This window comes from Nannospalax galili, unplaced genomic scaffold, assembly GCF_000622305.1.
Source record: "Nannospalax galili isolate Female #2095 unplaced genomic scaffold, S.galili_v1.0 scaffold183, whole genome shotgun sequence".
Taxonomy (NCBI): domain Eukaryota; kingdom Metazoa; phylum Chordata; class Mammalia; order Rodentia; family Spalacidae; genus Nannospalax; species Nannospalax galili.
The window spans coordinates 1,452,900-1,474,397 of record NW_008350555.1 but is presented as its reverse complement, the minus strand read 5'-3'; the positions used below and the strand labels follow the sequence as shown (position 1 = coordinate 1,474,397).

Genomic DNA, 21,498 nt, shown 5'->3' with positions numbered 1-21,498 from the left:
AGGATTCTGCCAATTTCTCTTCAGAGCTTGCCACTTGCTCAAATGCCCTGAGTCTACCTTTTCTGCCCAGCTTTATACCCTCAGATGGTCCCAGGGAACTGGAATCCTGGGCAGTCGCTGGGACTCTTATGGATAAGATTTGGCTCTCAAAAGTGCTTTTGGTGAGCTGCAACTATGATTTTTTTTTCTAAATATTCACTCTAATTGACTGTCATTCAGTTGGAACTTGTTTTATGTTGCTTTCCCATTTGTCCTCATTTGGCTTCATGTGGCACAGAAAATTTAAAAAGGCGGATCTTTTTATTCAAACACGCTGTGTCTCCTCCCTCCCCAATGTTTAGGGTTCATTTTCTTTGGAGTGTTTTACATATGCCAATAGAAACGGTTCATAGTAGATATTTCCAGGACATACAGTTGGATTCTTATTAATGTGAGGCTTTGGTGTGTGTGTGTGTGTGTGTGTGTGTGTGTGTGTGTGTGTGTGTGTACTTGCCTGTGCATGATAGGTGAAGGCCAGAGAACAACTCTTCCTATGTCTGCTATGGCTCCTCACCACAATTTTTGAAAGAGCGTCCCTTACTGAACCTGGAGTTCACTATTTGGCTAGACTAGCCCACCAGCGAGTGCCTGGATTCTACCTGTCTCTGCCCTCCAACATTGGGGTTACAGGCATGTACCCTCTTGTCTAACTTTTATGTGGGTGCTGAGGATCTTAACTCAGCGTACACAGCAGGACATTTGCCCACTAAGCCATCTCCCCAGCTCCCTATGCAAGAGTCTTATCAGTGTGCAGAAATAGACTTGAAAGACCATGTGACATGCTTATAAACTCCAAGTCATTAGTTTTCACCCCATACTGTTTTTGTTGAGATAGTTGACAGAGTAAGAGACTTGGGGAGGATAAAGCATGGAAAATTCTCAAATGCAGATAATTCACAGATATCCCCTTGGATATGCCCTTGGGGATTTATGTCCCACTCCTCCCTTCCTTCTCCCCTCCCTTTCCCTGTTTTCTGCATCTGCATCTCTTCCCACCTGGTTAATCCTGAGGAAAATAATAATGGATGAAAGGCTGTGTCCATAGCATTATGATGCCCAGACTGCAGTTCTACCTTGGCCGTCTCATTGAGTGGCCTTCATCCGTCTGGCTCTTAGCTTCCTTATGTATAAATAAGATTGGGGCTAGACCCCTGAGATGAAGGTGCTCTAAGTTTTCATTACCTGGTGGATTCTACCTTTGCCAGCTTGGTACCTGACAGGCATCTGGTCACTTAGATAATTCCCAAATCAGATACCTGAAGGAGAATTGAGAATCCATTGTAATCACAGAGTGGTCCAGCCACTCCAATAGACACTGGTGTTGCTGGCTGCTTCCGGGAGCCCCCAGCCAACTCGGAACTGAAACTGGCTGGAAAAGCAGATGGATATGTTGGAAAGACTAGCAAGCATCTCTAAACATGACATCTGGGAAATGCCTCTCCCTGGAAAATACCCATGTCCTAGGGAAGGGGTCACTTGGTGGTGCAGTGCAGGAGCTATGCAAACCAGCTTCTGAATGCTGCCCCTACCACCAACCCCTGACCTTGGCAGGTTCTTTTGAAGTGCCTCATTTCCCTCCTCCACACAGTGTGGTAGCAGTCTATTCACAGCTGCAGAGAGGAGCAAGGTTCCCCAGACCCACCAGAACCACAGGTCCTTGGAAATCTTAGCAAATATAGTGGCAGCTCTGGTCCTGTGCCCTTCACCCACAGGACTCTTCCTATGGCTCTGGCTCCAGGCCACAGGCCCAGCCATGCCAGCCAGCCTGGTTCTGAGATGCGCAATTGGGATGTGATTAAATTTCTGATTGAGGAGTCTCAGCCCTGGGGCCAGAACGGCAGGGCGGCAGTGTCTCCCGAGCCTTTTCCTCTGGCCCCTTCTTTTTGGGTTCCTGCCAGAAGAAGAAAACGAAGCAGCCTGGGGCTCCCTCTCTCCCCAATCCAGAGAGAGACTACAGGAGGCAGGAGGAGACTGTCTGCCACTCCAAGCAGCTGTAAAACAGGCTGCAGCCCCAGGTTGGGGCTAAGGTCTCTCTCACCCAGGCGGATCTCTCTTTTCTTGGCAAAGCTGAACTCGCAACTCAAACCTGTCTCTTTCTCCATCCTTTATCTCGACAGCTCACAAGTGCCCTGCTGGGAAGGGCGATTAAGCAGCTCTAAGTCTATTTTTTCCAGTGTCCACCTGATAAAAATAAAATAAAACAAAATCAACGAGGACAAGGATTGAATTATCATTTTATTTTTCCCCCTAAAAGGGCGAGGGGACTCACATGACTGCAAGTAACTGATATAGCCAAGGGGCTGCAACTCTGGAGTTTGCTGCAGAGCCGCCCCCTCCCGGCGGGAGTGCTGACGTCACGGAAAAGCCCCATCCTGGGTTGGCGGGCGCCTTATAAATCTCGGTGCAGCTGCAAGCAGTGGTATGGACAGCGGCTCCGTGGATCCGGCATCACAGGCGAGCAACGCGCAGATATCCACCCAACAGCCGGGGTCCAGCCAAGTAAGGGAGTGTCCCCAAGCCGCGGCAGGGAGGGGGCGTTCCCGGCAGCGGAACTTTCTAAGTTGACAACCGGCCTCTGGACCGTGTGTCGGTGCTGGGGTTTTGGGATGCAGGAAAGAAGTTCAGGTGCAAAGGATGCGCTTCTGATCGGCAGGTTCCTTAGTTCGGTCCTGGAGGAGTGTCATCTCCCACAGATTAGGTGACGGGGGGAGGCAGGCTCTCTCTTGCACGTCTGTCAAGGAAAGGGCTACTTTGAAGACGCAAAAAGAAACCGGCTGTTGGTCCTGGCTAGTGGCCGAAGCGTTGGGGTGTGGAGTAGGGGGTGAGCTGTGTGCTTTTCTCACGCGTGGTGCTTGTTGATTGAAATGTGGATGCTTCTGCGTTCTCTTGAGCAGCCGGGAAAACAGAGTCAGAGGAGGCAGTCTTGCAAAGTGGAAGTTGTAAGAAGTTGGTGAATGCCTTTTCCCTGCGTCTTTGGCTTTCTGATTTGTTCCCAGAAGGTGGAAATCTGAGATAATTAAAGAAATCTCGGAATGAACGGAGTTTGATACGAGTGAAGTACTTTCTCTGCAAGCTTGATGTGTCTGAGTGTAGCAGGTCTTTCCCCTGTCGGAATGACTAGGCTAGGGTCTGGGATGTTAATTCTGGTATCTGGGGGCAAGAGGGCAGAGCTGAAGAACCTCAGAGACTGCCCCCACTCCCCAAATAATGGTCTCTTCAGGCAGTTGGAGACCATCAGGGCAACTTTACTAAACATGGAAGTTCCCCAAAGTGCCTGTCCAGTGTGGCCAGGGGAGTGATGTCATTGCCACGTGTTTCCCACTGAGGCACAAAAGACTGCAAGACGCTGGTGCAATTAAGATCCATGTTTAGACCAGAGCAACTAACCTGACCAGCTGGTCCCCAGTAGTGCTGACTTGTTGCCGGTTATCAAGCCATCTCTGGTGGCAGAGGTCCTTCCAGCTGCCCCTGGGCCAGCTCCCAGTGTGGTTTCCAAGGCTACTTTGAGGATGGAAGAAGCTGATGGGCAATGGGAAATGTTACTGGTACTTTTTCCTTTGTGCGAGTGATAGTCTGCCTGAGACACTGGTTACTAAATGTGTGTGTGTGTGTGTGTGTGTGTGTGTGTGTGTGTGTGTGTGTGTGTGTGTGTGTGCATGTGTGCGTGTGTCCAGTTGAAAACTTGGCTTGGTAGGGCTTGGAGACCGTTTCATTGGTGTTCCTCATATTAGAAATATTTGCTTAGTTCATATCCATCTAATGAAATATTACTGGTGACTGACGGTGTTTGAGACCCCTGAGGTCTAGTGCATGCTTACTAATGTGGGCATCTTGACTGCTTTGCTTCCTAGGACCCCACAATGACTCTGAATAATGTTACCATGCGCCAGGGCACTGTAGGCATGCAGCCACAGCAGCGTTGGAGCATCCCTGCCGATGGAAGGCACCTGATGGTCCAGAAGGAGCCTCATCAGTGCAACCCCCGCAACCGCTACTCCATCACTCCTGAAGACCACTGTCGCCACAGCTGGTCCTCTGACTCCACAGACTCCGTCATCTCTTCTGAGTCAGGAAACACCTACTACCGTGTGGTGCTTATAGGGGAGCAAGGGGTGGGCAAGTCCACCCTGGCCAACATCTTTGCTGGTGTTCATGACAGCATGGACAGTGACTGCGAGGTGCTGGGAGGTAGGTGTCTCAGCCCTGGTGGGCTTCTGTCCCTTAGCAGTGCTTTAGGCAGAAGGAATAAGAATGAGTGGATCACTGTTTTGTAGAATTGGGAGGCAGGCATGATGGTGCACATCTGTAATCCAGCACTGGGAAGGTAGAGGCAGGAGGATTAGGAGTAATACAATAAAGCCAAAAAAAATGTATCTTCAGAATAAGGAGGGAAAATTATGCTTTTTTGATATTGGAAGGTGTGGCAGAATCCTCAAGTCTTGACACAGGCCCTCAGGATGAGAAAGAGAGAGAGAGAGAAATATGTATATACAGACTAGATTTCTATTGAACCTGAGCCATCATGAGAAATTCCTGGAGTCAAGTCTGAATGGTTCAGGGAAGCTGATTAAAAACTACAAAGTTAGAGGTCAAGATCTCACTCTGGCTTTTGTTGACTGCTGCCTGGGCCATTTTTGAAGAGCTTAGTATTATAGATACTTTCTGAGGTTATGCATAAAACCAAACCAATTTGGGGGAAAAAAACCTGTTAGTGTGTATTGGTTTATTTCCACTAATATTAGAGACTTTTGTGAGTGTAAATAGTTCAAATGCTGTAACTGAAGTAGTACAATAATTTATGAAAAATTTGAAATGTAAGATTGATAGTTTGTGGAGAGAATGACAGGTTTTCAAGATGATTTTCTCTATGGTCTTATTTCAAATATTTATTTATTTAATCTGTACCCATTTCCAAAACTGTTTTGAGGTGACATCTTATAAAAACAGTGTTTTGCAATAACAGGTAAAGTGCAGCCTTATATTCTGGGGTACAGTGTTAGGACCCTAACGGCCAGTTTCTCCCATGTAGTGTCCTGCAGCTGGAGCTTCTGCCTCAGCACACATGACCAGAACAGTTACAGATCCCTATGTATAGCTATAGAAATGGAAGAACTGTTCAGTGTTTGCCTACGTCATATGTCACATGGTCTGTCCCCACTCTGTGCTACTGCACACTGAATCGCAGACTTCCGAGGGGGAGGGGAGATGGCTTAGTGGTGACTCACTTCTCTCCATTCGATGTGTGTGAATCCTACTTCTCACTACAATAGCCCGTTTCACTGACCGGTTTTGTGCTCCTCGGCTGTCTCCATGTCAGGGAGTTCATTGCTTTAAGAAGCAGCTCAGAAACAGGGCCATAAATGATGATTCACTGATGTAACATTGATTTCTCTCCTCACTTCCAGAATCTCCCAGACTATAGCTAAGCAAGACTCAAGGGAGAAATAGGGCCAGTGTTGTACAGCTGATTTGCTTGTTGTTAGCACTGGCTGGCAGGTGTTGCTAGAAGATGGAAAAAGAGGAAAGCACTAATAATATTCAGGATGGGCATTTTAATGGAAATTTGCAGCAGGAGGGGCACTTTGTTAAGTGCCTTCTATTTGCTGATGTTTATTTTGATCCTTCCAAAATTCCTACACTCACGAATAAGTAGAGTCTCAGGGAGAACACGTGACTGATCTAGAGCACCCTGTGGGGAAGCTGGGTTTGGAAGTTGGGATTTTAAGGTCTTAGTTTGGTGCTTTTTCACTTATTCTACCATTTGTGGGGCAGTGCTATGTGTTGGCACTATGCTATGTATGTTCTACGTGAGCTTCTGGTAATGTTTACAAGAATAGAAGCAACATGATATTAATATCACTGTTTTACAGGTGATGAAAATGGAGGCTTACAAAGTCAAGTGACTCTCCCATAGCCTGGATTCAAACCACTTGTGGCTTAACCTCAAACCTGTGTTCTTTTGCTGTCCCTTGTAGCTCTAGTATTTAACTTCCAAATACTGTTAAATACACAGCACACAGGTGGCCCTGTGTAGGCTCTGGAGTACCCAGAGTGAAGTACACCAGATCCTCTTAGTTGAGATCAGTGCCAGGGGCCATAATTCAGAGCAGAGTGAAATTAGCAGGTACCTTAAGAAGTAACAATGGAGTACTCTGAGGACTGACGTAAGCGAGAGATTGACTGACCGAGAGTTGTTTTATTTGTTTTTAAGAGGGAGGAATTGAAAAGTTAATGGATAATAGACATCTGAAAGTGTTTGCCTATTAGAATGGGGTGGGATCTATGCAGAAGGGTAATATCCCTTGGTGTAAAGTGAGAAGGCAGAGTCACGCCTGGGATTTGGGAAGATAGAAAGCTCCTTTGTTAGAGGAGAAAGACTCCCTTACTTCACTAAACAGAGGATCTTTGACAATGAGAGCTTCTTGGGTGTTGGATCATCCTATCTTTTAAAAAAAGATTTTATTTAGTTTTATTTTTTAATACTATTTTCATAGATTCTTGGAGAATTTCATGAAATGTATTTTGATCATATTCAGACCCTCCCCTGTCTTCCTTTCAGATTTACCTCTACCTCTCTAATCTCTTTATTTCATGCCCTTTATTTTTTAAAACCTATCAAGTCTAATTTGTGTTCCCCAAATGTGCTTGGGTGTGGGTCGATAACTTGGAGCGTGGTCAGCCTACCTGGCATCACACCCTTAAAGAAAACTGACTCTCCATCTTATGTGTTCTATTTGAATAGCTTAATGTATTTGGCTTAAGAGTGCATCCTCATTTGCAGGTTCTGTTGACTCACTAGCTAGCATTACATTTCCTCAGAGGAAGGTTTTCCAAGGCATACCTCTGCATTGTTTTGTTCATTCTTTTCAGCATTAAAAGTCTCACTATTATTTCTCTTAATAAAGAAGGATGTTGTTCTAGCCTATTGCAATTATCTTATGACTCTCTGTGCACATTAATTCTTTCGCTCAAAATGTATAATGGCTTCCTGCTGCCCTTGGAATAAAAGCCACACCCATAAGTTCTTGGATAGCCTAGACCCTCCCTCCCTCCCTCCCTCCCTCCCTCCCTAAACAGCTACTCAGTATATACCACAAGACTCAGTGAAGTACTGTGGGAGAGTGAGTTACATGCAGAGCCCTGGGATTCCCTCTTAGCAGTCTAACAATGTACAGTGGGAGTTAGATGTACACCAACTGTAAAGCCAGAGGGGATGTGATGATTGTCATGAGTTACAAGGAGAAAGAATTGGGAAGAAGTGTAGTTTAGAGAAGAGAGTCCTAGCTGTGGAAATGGGAAAGGCTTGGTGGAAGAGGGGATCTCTGACCTGTGCTGTAAAGACAACTAGGTTTTGGAAGCACTGAGCTAGGTGAGAAGGTATTTGTATATACATAGAGAATCTAAAAATGAACTCTGGACTTGGATTGTTGCAAATGTTTAAGCCCCAAGGTGGCACAGACTTAGCTGAGTGCCCTTGGGTAAGCCACTGAACCCCAGGAAAGCCCTTTGGCAGTATCCTCTGGATGGCACTTCCTAGGATGGTATGAGGACTAACCAGAGAATAAGTGTGTGTCGCAGTGCTGGCACATAGTAAATGCAGAATACACATTGCTACAGCAGAGTCTGTCTACCATTTCCTTTCTATGTGCTTCAGTAGTCTCATTGTTTGTAGCCTTTGTCCCCATGGCCGGAAAACTGAGCCTTAGAGAACTTAAGTGGCCCAGAGCCACATGGGTAATATGGGATGGCACCCAGATTCTGACTCAGGTGTGCATGTGCTCACAGCCAGAATGCTATAGGATTTGTCACTCTTTCATTCAGTGCACAGATTTATATTGAACACCCACAATGTACCAGGAATGTCATGAGTTCCAGGGGGTACAGAAAACAGAACAGGTGCAAACCTCTGCCCGGGGAGGGGGAAATAGCATAGAGTGAGCAAGTGGCATGTGCTGCATGCTAGAGAACAAGACATGCCGAGAGGCACGGAGCAGGAAAAGCGGTATGGAATTCTGCTGCAATTTCAAATCCATAGCCAGGGAGCACCTCCCCCAGAAGGGGACAAGCCTTGCAGATACCCAGAGGGAGAGGTTTCAGGCATAATGGCCAATAAGAAACATGATAAATCGTGAAAGTCATAATTTTCAAAAGATAGACTTCAAAACAAGAAGCAGGTATGGAATCATTGTATGGGATCCATAGGGAACCCTCTTGCAAAAATCCCAGCACAACTCACCTCTCCAGCCCCAGACAAGTGTTTTTCCAAATGGAGCGGATCTGTCCCAGGGCACCTGTGCTCATCCCTCACCTTTAGCCAACCTGGGCTCATGTGCAGAAGAAAGTTTCTATTACCAAGTGGAGCTGAAAACACACATCGCTTAGTGCTAGGGAATGCCTATTTATTTATTTATTTATTTATTTATTTATTTATTTATTGGTGTGTCACACTCCTGTAATCCCAGTACTTGGGAGGCAGAGGCAGGATAATCATTGCAAGTTCCATGCCAGCCTGACCACATTGTAAGTTTTAGGCTAGCCAGAGTTACTAGTGAGACCTTGTCACAGAATGAAATGAAACAAAACTAGCACAGAGGTGTGGGAAAAAACTATGTCATAAACAGGGATAATCTCAAGATATTTTTCTTGTACTTCTCCAAAGAGGAGAAATGTTTCTGAGTTGCCAGTGAATGCTCAGGAATCACCCACTGAAATGTACAATTGATTTCTGCATACAGATTATGAAAATAGGGCTTACAGTTAATATTATCCCATAATGGAGTTATAGTTAATGTTTTCTCATAGCTTCATCCATTGGATATGAGTCAAAAGTTCTCAGTGACTTTATCCTTATAAATGGTGTTCCTCCATAAAAGGCCCAAGAATGATGAAAATAACTGACTTTTTAAAATATTTTGTTATTTTAACTTTTTATGTGTATGCATGTATTGCCTGCATGTAAGTGCAGCCATGTTGTAAAATGCCAATGGAGGTCAGAAGAGGGTGTCAGATTCCCCGGAACCGGAGTTACAGATAGTTGTTAGCCACCATGTGGGTGCTGGGAACCGAACCCGGGTCCTCTGTAAGAGCAGCCAGTGCTCTTAACCACTGAGCAATCTCTCCAGCCCCAATGATTGCCTTTTAATTCAAGTGATTTTGCTACATACATGTGAGAGCTACAGGAGATCTGCTTAGTAATACTGGAGAACTGTGTGCCACATGTTGAAGGTGATATGATGGTAGTATGTATGTGCAGGCACTCAAAGAGGCCAGAGGTTGATGAGTGTCTTCCTCAGTCACTCTGCACCATATTTATTTGAGATAGGGTCTCCCACTGAATCTGGACCTCACCAATTCAGCTAGACTGGCTGGCCAGTGAGCTCCAGGGATCCTCTTATCTCTGCCCCTCCCCCCACATAAGGATCACAAACACGTGGCACCACCCCTGACTCGTACATGTGTGCTGGGGATCCAAATTCAGGTCTTCATGCTTGCATAGCAAGCATTTTCTCAACTGAGCCAACTCCCTAACCCTTACAATGGTCATGTATTTTTGCAACAGCTGTATATTTACATACATTGTTGTATATTCACTAAGTATATATTTGTGTGTATGTATGTGTATGGGGTGCATGAGCATTTGGGAGCATGTATGTTTATGTGCATATATACATGTATGTGAGTGTGTGTGTGTGAATGGAGGCTAGAAGTCAACCGTGGATATTGTTCCTCTGGAACTATCCATTTTGTTTTGTGAGATAGGGTCTCTAGTGGTTTTGGAGCTAGCTGAGTAGGCTAGGTTGACTGGCCAGCGAGCCCTGGGTACTCACCTATTTCTATCTTCCCAAAGCAAGGATTACAAGTGTATACCGTCATGCCTGGCTTTTTATGTGGGTTCTGGGGGTTGAACTCAGGTCTTGTGCGTTTATAGCAATCGAATGACTGAACCATCTCCCCATGTCTCATTGATTATATTTTCTAGTGTGACTTTTGACCTGACCCTCTTACGTTTCATGTTCACTGACTCCAGTATTGATGTTGCTTCTTTTCTAGAAGACACATATGAGCGCACCCTGATTGTTGATGGAGAGAGTGCAACGATTATCCTCCTGGACATGTGGGAAAACAAGGTATGAAGAGCCTGTAGCTGTCAGCATGTTCTGTTAGGGCTTGTCTTTCAAAGGCTGCTCATGTGCATGTGACCTTGTCCTACATAGCAGCTGTTTCAGACGAGGTGGGCTCATTTCTTGATTAAAAGCATTTACTTTTGAAGAATGAGACTGTTTTAAGGAACAGGTCATTCACAGATGAGCTCTGAATAATAAACAAGTTGTAGTGGTTTTCCCTTAGTTCTATTAAAAACCACCAAAGGCATAATTGTTCTAGGGAAAATTCAAACAAGCATAACCACTTATTTTCAGCTATGCAAAGCCATCTTGTGTGAACTTGACCTTTTCAATACTGAGCTTCAACATGGCTTTTTAAAGGTTTTGGGCTTCTCAGCATCTACATGAGATCTTCTGTTTATTGAGAGCCCTTTTATTCTCACAAAAGGATTCTTAATTCCATTCTATTACAAAGGCAAAGGAAGTTTCTGGGAAGTCAGAAAAGGCCCATGTTTGGTAGGTTAGATTGAAATTGGATATAGTATTTTTCAGAGTAGTTATGTAACTTATCAACTCAAGCTGTAGAAGAAAGTAGGCTTTTTGGTATTAATACAATACAGACTGTCCATCTTTGCAGCCCCCAGACATCTTGGAAGATGCACTTCGGGGTGTTGGAAGCAGTTTTCTTCCTTCCTATTATTTAGGATACACATAGGTTTTTTTTTTTTTTCCCCCCAAAATGACATCTCATTTTCCTGAGATCATGGAAGGTCTTCTTATTTCATTAGGGGGAGAATGAATGGCTGCAGGACCACTGCATGCAAGTTGGGGATGCCTACCTGATTGTCTACTCCATCACAGACCGAGCAAGCTTTGAGAAGGCATCTGAGCTGAGAATCCAGCTCCGCAGGGCCCGGCAGACAGAAGACATTCCTATCATTTTGGTTGGCAACAAAAGTGATTTAGTGCGGTGTCGTGAAGTGTCTGTGTCAGGTAAGAGGGTTCTCAGGCTTGGGTACCAGTCCTGCATCACATATACCTGCCTGCTCTTCCCTTTTCTCCCAAAGCTGCAATCAGGCTCAGTGAGATGCTACGTGGAGTTGTATGTTCAAGATTCCCATGGGTCCATCCTTCATGTCAACCATCTCTCTGCTGGTTCTGCTCCTTTTTCTCTGTTCTCCCTTTAGGATTCCAGTCACCCCACTGCCTTTTGGGTGTTCTGGAATATCTTCAGGGAAGAGATCATCCTCAGGAATTTACTGGCAGTCCTCCATCTTTGTCCTTTTGTCCTCCAAGAAGATCCTTAGTTAGGGAAGGAAAAGTAGCATCTTAATGCAAAGACAAGGAACTCTGGGCTAGGGGAACTGTAGGAGAGTGTTTTAAAAAGAAAAGAATTATTTATACTCTGGTTTTTGGTGTTTCTTCAAAACCCTTGCTTCCTAAATTTCTATTAGGGCATCAGTCTGATGGGACCACACATACTTTTTTCATACTCAGTTCCAGGATAATTCCTATTTGCTGAGTGGGCACCCATATTCTTTTAGGGCCCTTGAGATTGTACTGGCTTAATGCAGATTTGGTTTTTAGTACAACTGTAAAAATTATTAGTCCCTGTTCAGTGGAAAAGAAATCTAGTCCAGACCATGCACCCAACTAGTAGAAATGTCTTTTTACTAGGACATGACTGTCCACAGTGTTCAGATATATCCAAACCAAAACTTGGACATGTGGTTATTAAACACAGTGAAATAGTTGAAACTGAGTGTGTTTTAGGAAAGCTTGAATAGTCTGATGTGATTTATTATATATTTTTAAAATCATCTTTATTTTTTCTCAAACGATCTCATCACATTTTTTAAAGAAAGGAAATATAAGTAATAGAATTACAGCTTTCAGTGTGGGAAACTGAGTCAGGAGAAGTTTGGATTGGATTTCCGGTCATTGTCAACTATGTGAATTACTTCAAGTTTTTAAAAGATTTTACTTAATTTCTTTATCTGATGAGGATATTGATGTTTTCCAAGACAGTTATAAGCTGTGGAAAATATTAGCCTAAGCTAAGGCACATAGCAAAGCTGTAGTAAGTTAAGGTTATGGCTTTTGCTGTTGTGATGAATGTCATTCCAATTGCTGAAATGGGACCTTCAGTACTGAATTTGTGGTAGACTGGATCTAAAGCTCCTCTCTCCTGCTTCTGGAGATTCTCCCATAGGATGGGGGCTCCCTCTACCCATAACACAGCCTACTGCCATTGTGTTCCTCTGAGGGCAGTTCTAGACAGAAGTCCTCCACCTTGGCAGAGTGCTGTACAGGATCGACCAGACTCCGCAACCCTTCTGACTTTCTTCTCCTCTTTCCTTTTCAGAAGGGAGAGCATGTGCTGTGGTGTTTGACTGCAAGTTCATTGAGACCTCTGCAGCTGTGCAGCACAATGTGAAAGAGCTGTTTGAGGGCATCGTGCGTCAGGTCCGCCTGCGTCGGGACAGCAAGGAAAAGAACGAGCAGAGGCTGGCCTACCAGAAAAGACGGGAGAGCATCCCCAGGAAAGCCAGGCGCTTCTGGGGCAAGATCGTGGCCAAAAACAACAAGAACATGGCCTTCAAACTCAAGTCGAAATCCTGCCATGACCTCTCTGTGCTCTAGGCACCCGGGGTCATCCAGATGTCCCCCTGATGGACATCACTGCAGGCCTTTGGGACTAATACTAATAATCTATATTAGATTGAATACTTAAGTATCCTTAGATGTGGCTTTCCCCGTTGCAAATGGGAACCAATATGTTAGCCTCATGGGTAACAAAATGCATGGGAAATGAACGATCTTTGTCGAGACGATATTTATCTACAGGAAAAGCTTGACCTTGCTATGCGGACATCTAACACTCATTTCATGTTCGGGGGTTCACATAAGGTTTTTCTCTTTTTTGGGCTGCAGAATATTGAAGTTAATGAAGAACGTCCAGAACAGGATTGCCTCAGCATTAATGTTTTACCCAGTGTTTTTCTATGGGAATTGGAGGCCGTTGAGTCATAAAGAAACCTAGGAAAACTGTCAGTATATTCAAAGGAGGAGAGCTGTCTGTGTACCTTATCTCCATGGAGCTGCAGGTGTAGAACTGGCCCCGTTACAATCGTGACGATTACTGCTCCATCAAACTGTGAAAAGAAGTGATGGAACTTGCTGGAAACTAAAGTGTATTAACAGTTTTTGTTTAAAGACCACAGAGATTTGTAGACTTAGAAACTAATACGTGTACCACTTATAAGTTAAAAAAATTGTTTACTTATGTGTCTTACAGGTTTTTATTTAGAGGAAACTATTCTCCCCACATTTTGATTAGTCACACCGTCCTTCATGTTTCATTGCCTTTGAGCTATCAAAGAATATTTTTTTAAAAATCTGAATTACTGATAACTTGGAATGCAAAATGATTATATTTTCAACATAATCAAAAGCCTGAATTTTTGTAAAGCATAAAAACTTCCCATTCTTTGGGTTGGTTCTTGTACGCCACAGCTTCGTTCTATTTATTATTATTTTGCAAAATAACCATTTTAACATTTGATAAAGCATATTTATGAACATATTTCTTAATGAGAAAAATATCCATTTTATTACCTTTTCTATCTTTTTCAAAACATACAAGTTTTTACCTATATGTCTTATAATAAAAAAAATAAAATTTTTGAAAAGGAAGGCATTCTGTTTTCCTCCCCGAATAAGGTGAATATGATTATTTTTGTATGGCTTTTTGAATAAGATGTGTTCCAAAGGGACAGACACTGTTTCTTCTGTAATTAATGGTGGCTCAGTATTTATCTGCTGTTTATAAGAGATTCTCTGACCTCTGTCCTTTGGAAACTTGGGTCACAGTAATGCAGTTATTTTTGGCTGATTGAGTTGGGAAGTATTTGGGGTCATTTAAAGCTGAGTTATAGTCAAAGCTGATTGACCTTTTACTTTGGTCTGGCAAATTCCTGACTGAACAGATGGGCCTTGCTTTGTCCCCTAAAGGCTCATGACTTTAAGCTTCACTAAAGCATTTGGGGGGAATTAAAAAATTGTGTGTGTGTGTGTGTATGTGTGTGTGTGTGTGTGTGTGTGTGTGTGTGTGTGTGTAAGGGGATGGATGAGTGAGTTTTGGCCTGATATCTATCCAGGCAAAGCATAAACCAATTTTCTGTCACTAAGATGGCTTTATGTTAATCACAGGGCACCTCTGCAAGGGCAGTGTGTGGCCTTTTGCTGGAACAGAACCCCCTCATTCTGTCCTCTGGCTCCTCTGCATCCTCATCTTTCTGAGTTTGTAGTCAGACACTAATAGCACACACATATGGGATCTCACACATTGTCTCAAGCTTCTGTACTTTTCAAAGGTGGCTCCCCTGATTTGTTGGTTGCTTCTTTTCCAAGTTGAGGGCAAAGGTTCCACTGGTATGCACTTTGTGTCTTTGAATTGCTCAAGGAAATTGGAAAAGGAGTTAGTAGTAAAGATTCGGGTTGCACAGGCCTGGGATGAACCTTGGTTCTACCATGCAAATGAATCACAGTGTGGTTCATGGGGAATGTCACTCTAAGTTGAAACCCAGGTAATGTCTGACTCAAGAGCTCTTAACCAGAAAACCTCTGAAATTGCAATGCAACTAGTGTTGTCCAGCCTGGGTCAAACTACGAGCCCTGATAACATGGACGATGCCAAACAATCCCAAGGGAGCAAAGAGCAAAGGTTTCTAGTCATCAGTTTTCTCATCTGCAAAATGGGGTTGCTGACGATGCCTTCTTTGTGAGATGGTTGTGAGACTAACATCTGCTTGTGTTGTGCAGTGAAGAGCTCAGGCAGCATGTGTGCTCATCACTGTACATCTTTCATTCTGCATGGCTTAGAGCTGTCTTTTGATGTCTGTATCCTCAGGCCACATGGAAACTTCTTCAAATAAGAGACCACTCTGTCTTGCCCCTTTGACTCTTCTGCTTTTAAGTGCAGCATCCTGTATGGATTGGGACTTTCATAACTATTTTTTCCTTGACTTTCTCCGATCTTCCAGTGGCTCTGGGAGGGTGACAGTATCATTTCACAACAAACCAGTTCGCAGTTCAGTGGGATAGTGAATTGTTCAGGTTTGTTCAGATGTTGAATGGATGGGCCAGGACCAGAGTCAAAATGTGATTCTCACTCTTTTGCCTATTCCAGTCTCCAAAGCTGGTTTCTGATAACCAGCCTTTTTATCCTCATGTGTTATTCCTTGCAACATACATACACACATGTACACACATAGAGACATGCACAGAGAGAACACAAATGCCTGTATATGAACCTTGAACATAGCACACACATCACACACACACACACATACATGCACATACATACTTTGTATATACATCCTGTAAATACAGCACTATATATATAATATATATATATATAACACTGTGTATATGAATTTTTAAATATTATGCTCTATTCTTAGATTCAATCTTCCTCATTAACTCTTTTGGATTTCCTTAGCCAAACGCCTAGTTCAGGGGCATGGCCTGTGTTATCAGGGCTTGTAGCTTGACCCAGGCTAGGCAACACCGGCTGTGTTGCAGTTACAGAGCATTACCTGGGTCTCAACCTGGAGTGATGTTACCTATTCTGTTCCAGCCTCAGTTTCCCATCTGTAATATTGAGATCGTAACTACCTGTCTCATGGGGTTTAGTGAGGTGCACAGTAGGCTGCTACCCCCCAGGGAGAGCTGTGTTTCTCCCTCTCCAGTGCAGCCTCTTCTCTTACTCACATGCCCTTCAACGTTATCACATGCCCAGGCACCACTGGGTGCTGGGACAATAATGATGACTAAGAATTGTCCTTGTCCTCAGAAACCCTGAGAGCAGTAAATCTAACTGTCCCCAATGGCCAGAGAAGGTTCATTGGAATAGGAAGAAAATAAAACAAAACGTGAGGGTATTATATGTGGAAGGGACTGTATTTGCGTCCATTAGATAAAATCCAAGTGAAGGGAAAATTCTGAAAATGATTTGAATAGATTTCAACAAGTAACCTGGACTTTAAAAAAATTCCCTTTGAGGGAAGTGGGACATTGGAGAAAGGTTAGTTTTTAGTGCAGCCTACATTTTTGCTTACCAATACAGGAGCCATTCAGTGCAGGGAAAGAGGCAGGCCATTAAGAATTCATTTGGTTAGCCGGATGTGGTGGCACCTGCCTCTAATCCCAGCATTTGGGAGGCAGAGGCAGGTGGATCTCTGTGAGTTCAGGGCCAGCCTGGTCTACACAGTGAGTTCCAGGCAGCTACAGGGAGACCCTGTTTCAAAAAGACCAAAAAAAAAAAAAAAAAAAAATCACTTGGTTAAAAGCCAGGTGTGGTGGTACAGGCTTAGAATCCTAGCATTGGGAGGCTGAGGCAGGAAGATCATGAGTTGGAAGCAAGCCTGGGCTACAGAGTGAGACCTAGTCCAAATAAATAAATAGATAAATTCAGTCAGTCCCGGTCCCATTGGAGTTCCTGCTTATGCAAGGTGCTGTGACAAACACAGGGTGGGACAGCAGCTTTGCATATGGTGTGGTTCCTAACAGCAGGAAGGGGGCAGGATGGTGTATGAAGACAACTGCACAAGAGCCTGCTGTGTGATGCGGAAGAAAACAACTGTCCAAGATGGGAGTAAGGCAGTTGGAGTGTGTGGGGGAGGCAGGGGGGTGGGAGTTTTTTTTCTGGGTGGTACAATCACAGATATCTTCTCAGAGAAAGAGGCTTTCAGTTCAGTGTTGAAAACTGCTCAAGATTTCTACAACTGGGGTTGGTGAAGATAAGAAAACAGGAAGGATTCGTTTGCATAAAGAAACTAGCATAGTAAGGAAACTGCATAGAAAGACAGAAAAGAGAGATAAGTGTTTAGAAACATGAGAAGTTCAATTTGGCAAGGAGCTTTCAAGTATACAGTGATTTCACTGAGGTGTGAGTCAGATAAACCTACTTCCAAATTCTTGCAGGCGTTGATTTAAATAATGTTTTTCTCCCAAGTTCATTAGTCTACTCAAACCTCAAAATGTGACCTTGTTGGGAAGTAGGGCCTTTGGAAATGTTATGAGTTAAGAATCTTGAGATGTAGCCATCCCGGATTTAAAGTGGGCCTTTCATAAGCTGAGAAAGGGAAAGAGAGGAAAGGAGAGAAGAGAGAGGTAGAAGGAGAGAAAGTAGAGAGAGAGGAGAGAGGAAAGCAAGTGTCCTGGTCACAAAGACTCATAGAAGATGGCCATGTGGGGGTTGAAGCAATGGAGTTGCAATGCAGTTACACCTCTGAGGAACACTTAAGGCCACCAAAGCTGGAAAAGCCAAGGAAGGGGTCTCCCTTAAAGACTTCACAGAGGGTGCGACCCTAAAGACAGTGACTTAGGTTCTAGCCTCCAGAACTGCAAAAGCATCAACTTCTGTTGAGTCAGCCAGCCACCGAGCTACCATAAGGAAACTAAGCACCCTGGGTCATTTAGGACAAGAGGACTTAGTTGGCTGAGCCCTACTCTTTTCATTTGAAAGGTGAGGGGAATGGCATGAGAATGTGAAGCCCTCTCCTTGTTCACTTATTAACTCATCTACTAAGAGGTGGGGAGGGAGCGAATTGAATTAAACAGATAAGCTGGAGAGCAGTTGCAAGATACAGTATGTTGAGCTCTGGGCTGAGAGTTGTGGACTTGGTTCAGAAGGCAATTCAAGTGACTAATATTCCCAAAGAGGGTGTGCCCATAGTGCTGCCTAGGATTGCTGAGGCTGCCAGCAACCGGAAGGAGGAGGCCCACCTTGGGAGGGACTGGAGCGAGCCAGGTGGGAATCAGCAGGAGAGGGGAGTCAGCACCGGAGGGAGGCTTACTCAGGATGCTCACTCAGGTTAGAGAGGGTGCCTGCTCACAGCAGGAGAGGTTTTGGCTAGCAAAGCAAGGAGGCAGAGGCCTGATCACAGCACAGGACTTAGAGTGAGGCAGAAGCCCTGTGGAGCAGGTGAGGTCCTGCTTACTTGATTTCACTGGAGTGAGGATGTGGGTTCCAGGTTTGTAACTGCCCAGAGGACAGCCACAGAAGAACAAGAACCCCTGAACTCACAGTTAGCAGCCAGTCCAACTCACAGGGATGTGAGGAAGTACATATGAGGTGCCTGTTCTGGTCATGTGGCTGGGGGAAAATAAAGGTACACACATCAAGGACTTAAAGTTTTCAAGAAAGAAATACACAGGCAATTGTGTGTGTGTGTGTGTGTGTGTGTGTGTGTGTGTGTGTGTGTGTGTCTGTGCTTATCTGTGTTTACCAGTGTTTCTGTCTGTATGTATCAGATTCTGTGTGTGTGTCTGTGTTTGTATGTCTGTACATTTGTGTATGTGGGTACCAGATTCTCTCTGTGTGTGTCTGTGTGTCTGGGTATTCATGTCCTTATGCTGGAGAACCGAGTACAGGAAGGGAAGAGATGCTTACAGACAAAGGAAGAGAAGTATGCCACAATTAGAATAGCTTCACACATCTAGACTCTTCACTCACTCCACAGTTCAATGTATATGTTTCAAAATGGGGAGGCTATTGGTACTATACACCATTCCAGAACATATCAAGGACATCGATCCCCTGAAAGGGGTTGTGGTCCAATAAGTAAGCACCAAAGTGTCCCTGCACCTTCTATTCTACCAAAGTGTTTAACCTCTTGATTTATAGCCAAGCTTTAAGGAAAATCAAAATGTGGGAGAAATACCAGGGAGCGCTCTGGCTAATATTACCCAGAGGCCCCATGCAGGTGTTTGACTGGTAGAAATGTGGTGGCTGTGTGGGTACTTTGCTGCAGTTTTGGAGGGTGCTTTCTTGAAAGATATTTGCAATTTTACATCTATACCCATATATGAGTATGTGTGTATGTACACATAAAATATACACATGCACATGTTAACCAGTCTCATTTAGAGGTAAGAAGCAACTGATGTGCAGGTGGCAGATGTTTCAGATGAATACCTGATGGGGAACTCTAGCTCTTCTGGGGAGAGGAACACCCAAATTCACAAAGGAAGAGCTCATATGTGAATGTTAGGAAATGGGCACAAAACAGAATCATGAGGAATGCAACTCAAGCAGTCCACTTTTATTTGACCAAAAAACACAATCAGATATATTTGAAAGTAGTAATTTCTTTTTCTGTAAACACCAGGCTAGACATGGCAATGAGGTGGGAGTGAATATCCTATTTAAAAAATTCAAAGGAAATTGCCTTGTGATTCATCTATTTGATTATAAGATGGAGCTGGTGGCCTGCCATAATGCATTTCAATATTTGGAAACAGCTTGTGAAGATCTTGGATTGTATGAGGAAAGATTGGACAAAAGGAATTCTGAGCTGGGTTAGAAAAAATAAAAATAAGTGAAACCAGAGTGTTCGGATGTCTTTTGGGCAAGAACTGCAATCATGACTAGACAGCCCAGGGAAGCAGGCAGCACTGACAGTGGCCCCTTTGCAACTGCATGTGGCAGTGTGTGAGGGACACATGCTAATTGTCATGTGTGAGTTCTCTGAGTCACAGCCAAGGGACATTGTTTGCGAGGATGGGAGTTGCTAATATTTATTTCAGGCTCTGTCACATGGCAGCACATGTAGATCTGACTCCAAAAGATGACTCAAGTTTAGAGGGTGAGAGGACCTCACCCTCCTGCTCCTTTTTACACAGAAGACTTATGATCTGAGAATAAATGGGATTGTCCCCAGGTAACTCAGTAGTTGAGCCCATTTGGAGCCCTGGGTTCCAGGTCCCAGCTTGCTGCTTTTCCCACAAGAGCACCCCGCCACGTCACCTGGGTGCATGTGTGGAGGCAAGAAGGTGCTCTTTGGTCTCCTTGCTTGGGTAGTAGGACATTCTCTAGACTGCTCTTTCTTCATAGCACACACTTAGCAAAACTCACTTGTTCCAGACTTGTGGCTTCTGCCACGGTGAAATAATCATGTCAGAGAGGTTGATATGAGAAAACATCTTGCATCCAGAGAAACCATACTTGGAGTGGGAAATCTTAGATACTAATCCTGGCTTTCTGTTAGTGAGCACTAAAATCTTCACACACAAAATAAGCATAACAATACAAACCTCTAGGGTTTGTAAGATGACAGACTGGCATAAATAAAAGTGACTTGCAAGCTCTGAAGGATATTCAGATCTCCACAGTATTAATGCACTATGTACAGATGAGCTGATACAAAGGCTTGCATGCCCTCCAGTTGTTTCAATGATGTTTAAGGGAGAATTACAGTCATCAGATAGCATGGGGGAAAAGACCTCTGGGGCATTTAGGTCTCTCAGTGCCCACCTCCAACTTGCCTAGCATAGAGACAGACACTCACCTAACTTTGTGCTTACATTGGACTGGCTTTGATAAGTGTTCCTCAGAATATATAAAGTCCGTTAAAGACATTAGCCATTGGGAAAGTGCCAACACCATCTCTTCTGGCAGCAAAGGAAGGGAACTCTTAATTTGATTTCCTTTATTGTGACTTGAGAGCCTCTGCACAGACTGGCAATTAGAATGCTATTTTAGGTGCTGAAGACAAAGATGCTTGACTGATTAAAAACCTCAGGTTGAGTATGAACTGGTTCATTTCACTATGAGCTGAACAATGCTCCATTCCACAGGTAAATTGGCCCCCAGGGCCTCACAAGGTGCTTCTGGTTAGCATTGGGAGTATGGTAAGATGGTTGGCCAGGAAGAAAGAAGAAGGCTGTGCACCAGTGTGCCAGGGCAGCTGAAAAGACCGGGGGAAGCAACAGACAAGAGACGGCTTCCAAAATGCAGTTCGGTCCTAGAGCAGCGCCCAGCAGAATAATAGGCCAGTACCTTCATTCCTTTTTGTTTTCTTTTCCTGTGTTTGTGTGTGTGTGCATGTGTACTTGTGTACATGCTTGCCCATGCATACACATATGGAGGTCAGAAGTTAATGTCAAGTGTATTCCCCCAATTGCTTTCCACCTATTTTTCAAGACAGGGTCTCTCACTGAACTTGAAGTTCACCAATTCTGCTACACTTACTAGCCACTGAGCCCCCAGAATCCTCTTCTCTCTGCCACCACCATATCCCCCAAGCTAGAGATTGCCTGTCTCAGCCCCCAATCATCCCCCAAAGCTGGAGTCTGAACTCAGGTCCTCAAGATTGTGTGACAAGTACTTTACCAACTGAGCTATCTCTCCAGCCCTCTTCATCTTTCTAAAGCCCAATTCTCACATCTTAATGAAGAAATTAAGTGCATATATTAAAAAAATTATCCTTGGGTACTAGAGAGATGGCTCAGTGGTTAAAAGCATGAGCTGCTCTTGTAGAGGACCCGGGTTTGATTCCTAGCACCCACA

The 21,498-nt window shown here is 44.2% G+C and overlaps 1 protein-coding gene across 3 annotated transcripts; it reads left to right on the top strand.

Annotated features, from left to right (window-relative positions):
• The first annotated feature begins 2,391 nt into the window (after positions 1-2,391).
• On the top strand, positions 2,392-13,824 carry Gem (GTP binding protein overexpressed in skeletal muscle). Of its 3 annotated transcripts, none has more exons than XM_008847833.3 (5): positions 2,392-2,538; positions 3,891-4,227; positions 10,090-10,166; positions 10,931-11,135; positions 12,508-13,824. In XM_008847833.3, exons 1-5 carry the CDS (start codon positions 2,461-2,463, stop codon positions 12,783-12,785), a joined length of 975 nt encoding a protein of 324 aa, XP_008846055.2. In that variant the 5' UTR covers positions 2,392-2,460; the 3' UTR covers positions 12,786-13,824. The 3 variants fall into 3 exon arrangements, with proteins under 3 accessions (XP_008846055.2, XP_029426676.1, XP_017657357.1); XM_029570816.1 differs by lacking the exon at positions 2,392-2,538 and adding an exon at positions 2,720-2,860; XM_017801868.1 differs by lacking the exon at positions 2,392-2,538 and adding an exon at positions 3,429-3,584 and having other exon boundaries at positions 12,508-13,082.
• The last annotated feature ends 7,674 nt before the right edge of the window (positions 13,825-21,498 follow it).

What these genes read in the sequence shown, in the direction of transcription:
- Gem (XM_008847833.3), top strand. Translation starts at nt 2,461, where the DNA reads ATGGACAGCGGCTCCGTGGATCCGGCATCACAGGCGAGCAACGCGCAG. An exon ending in TGACTGCGAGGTGCTGGGAG is followed by an intron (nt 4,228 to 10,089) that starts GTAGGTGTCTCA and finishes CTTCTTTTCTAG; the next exon opens with AAGACACATATGAGCGCACC. An exon ending in TGGACATGTGGGAAAACAAG is followed by an intron (nt 10,167 to 10,930) that starts GTATGAAGAGCC and finishes TTATTTCATTAG; the next exon opens with GGGGAGAATGAATGGCTGCA.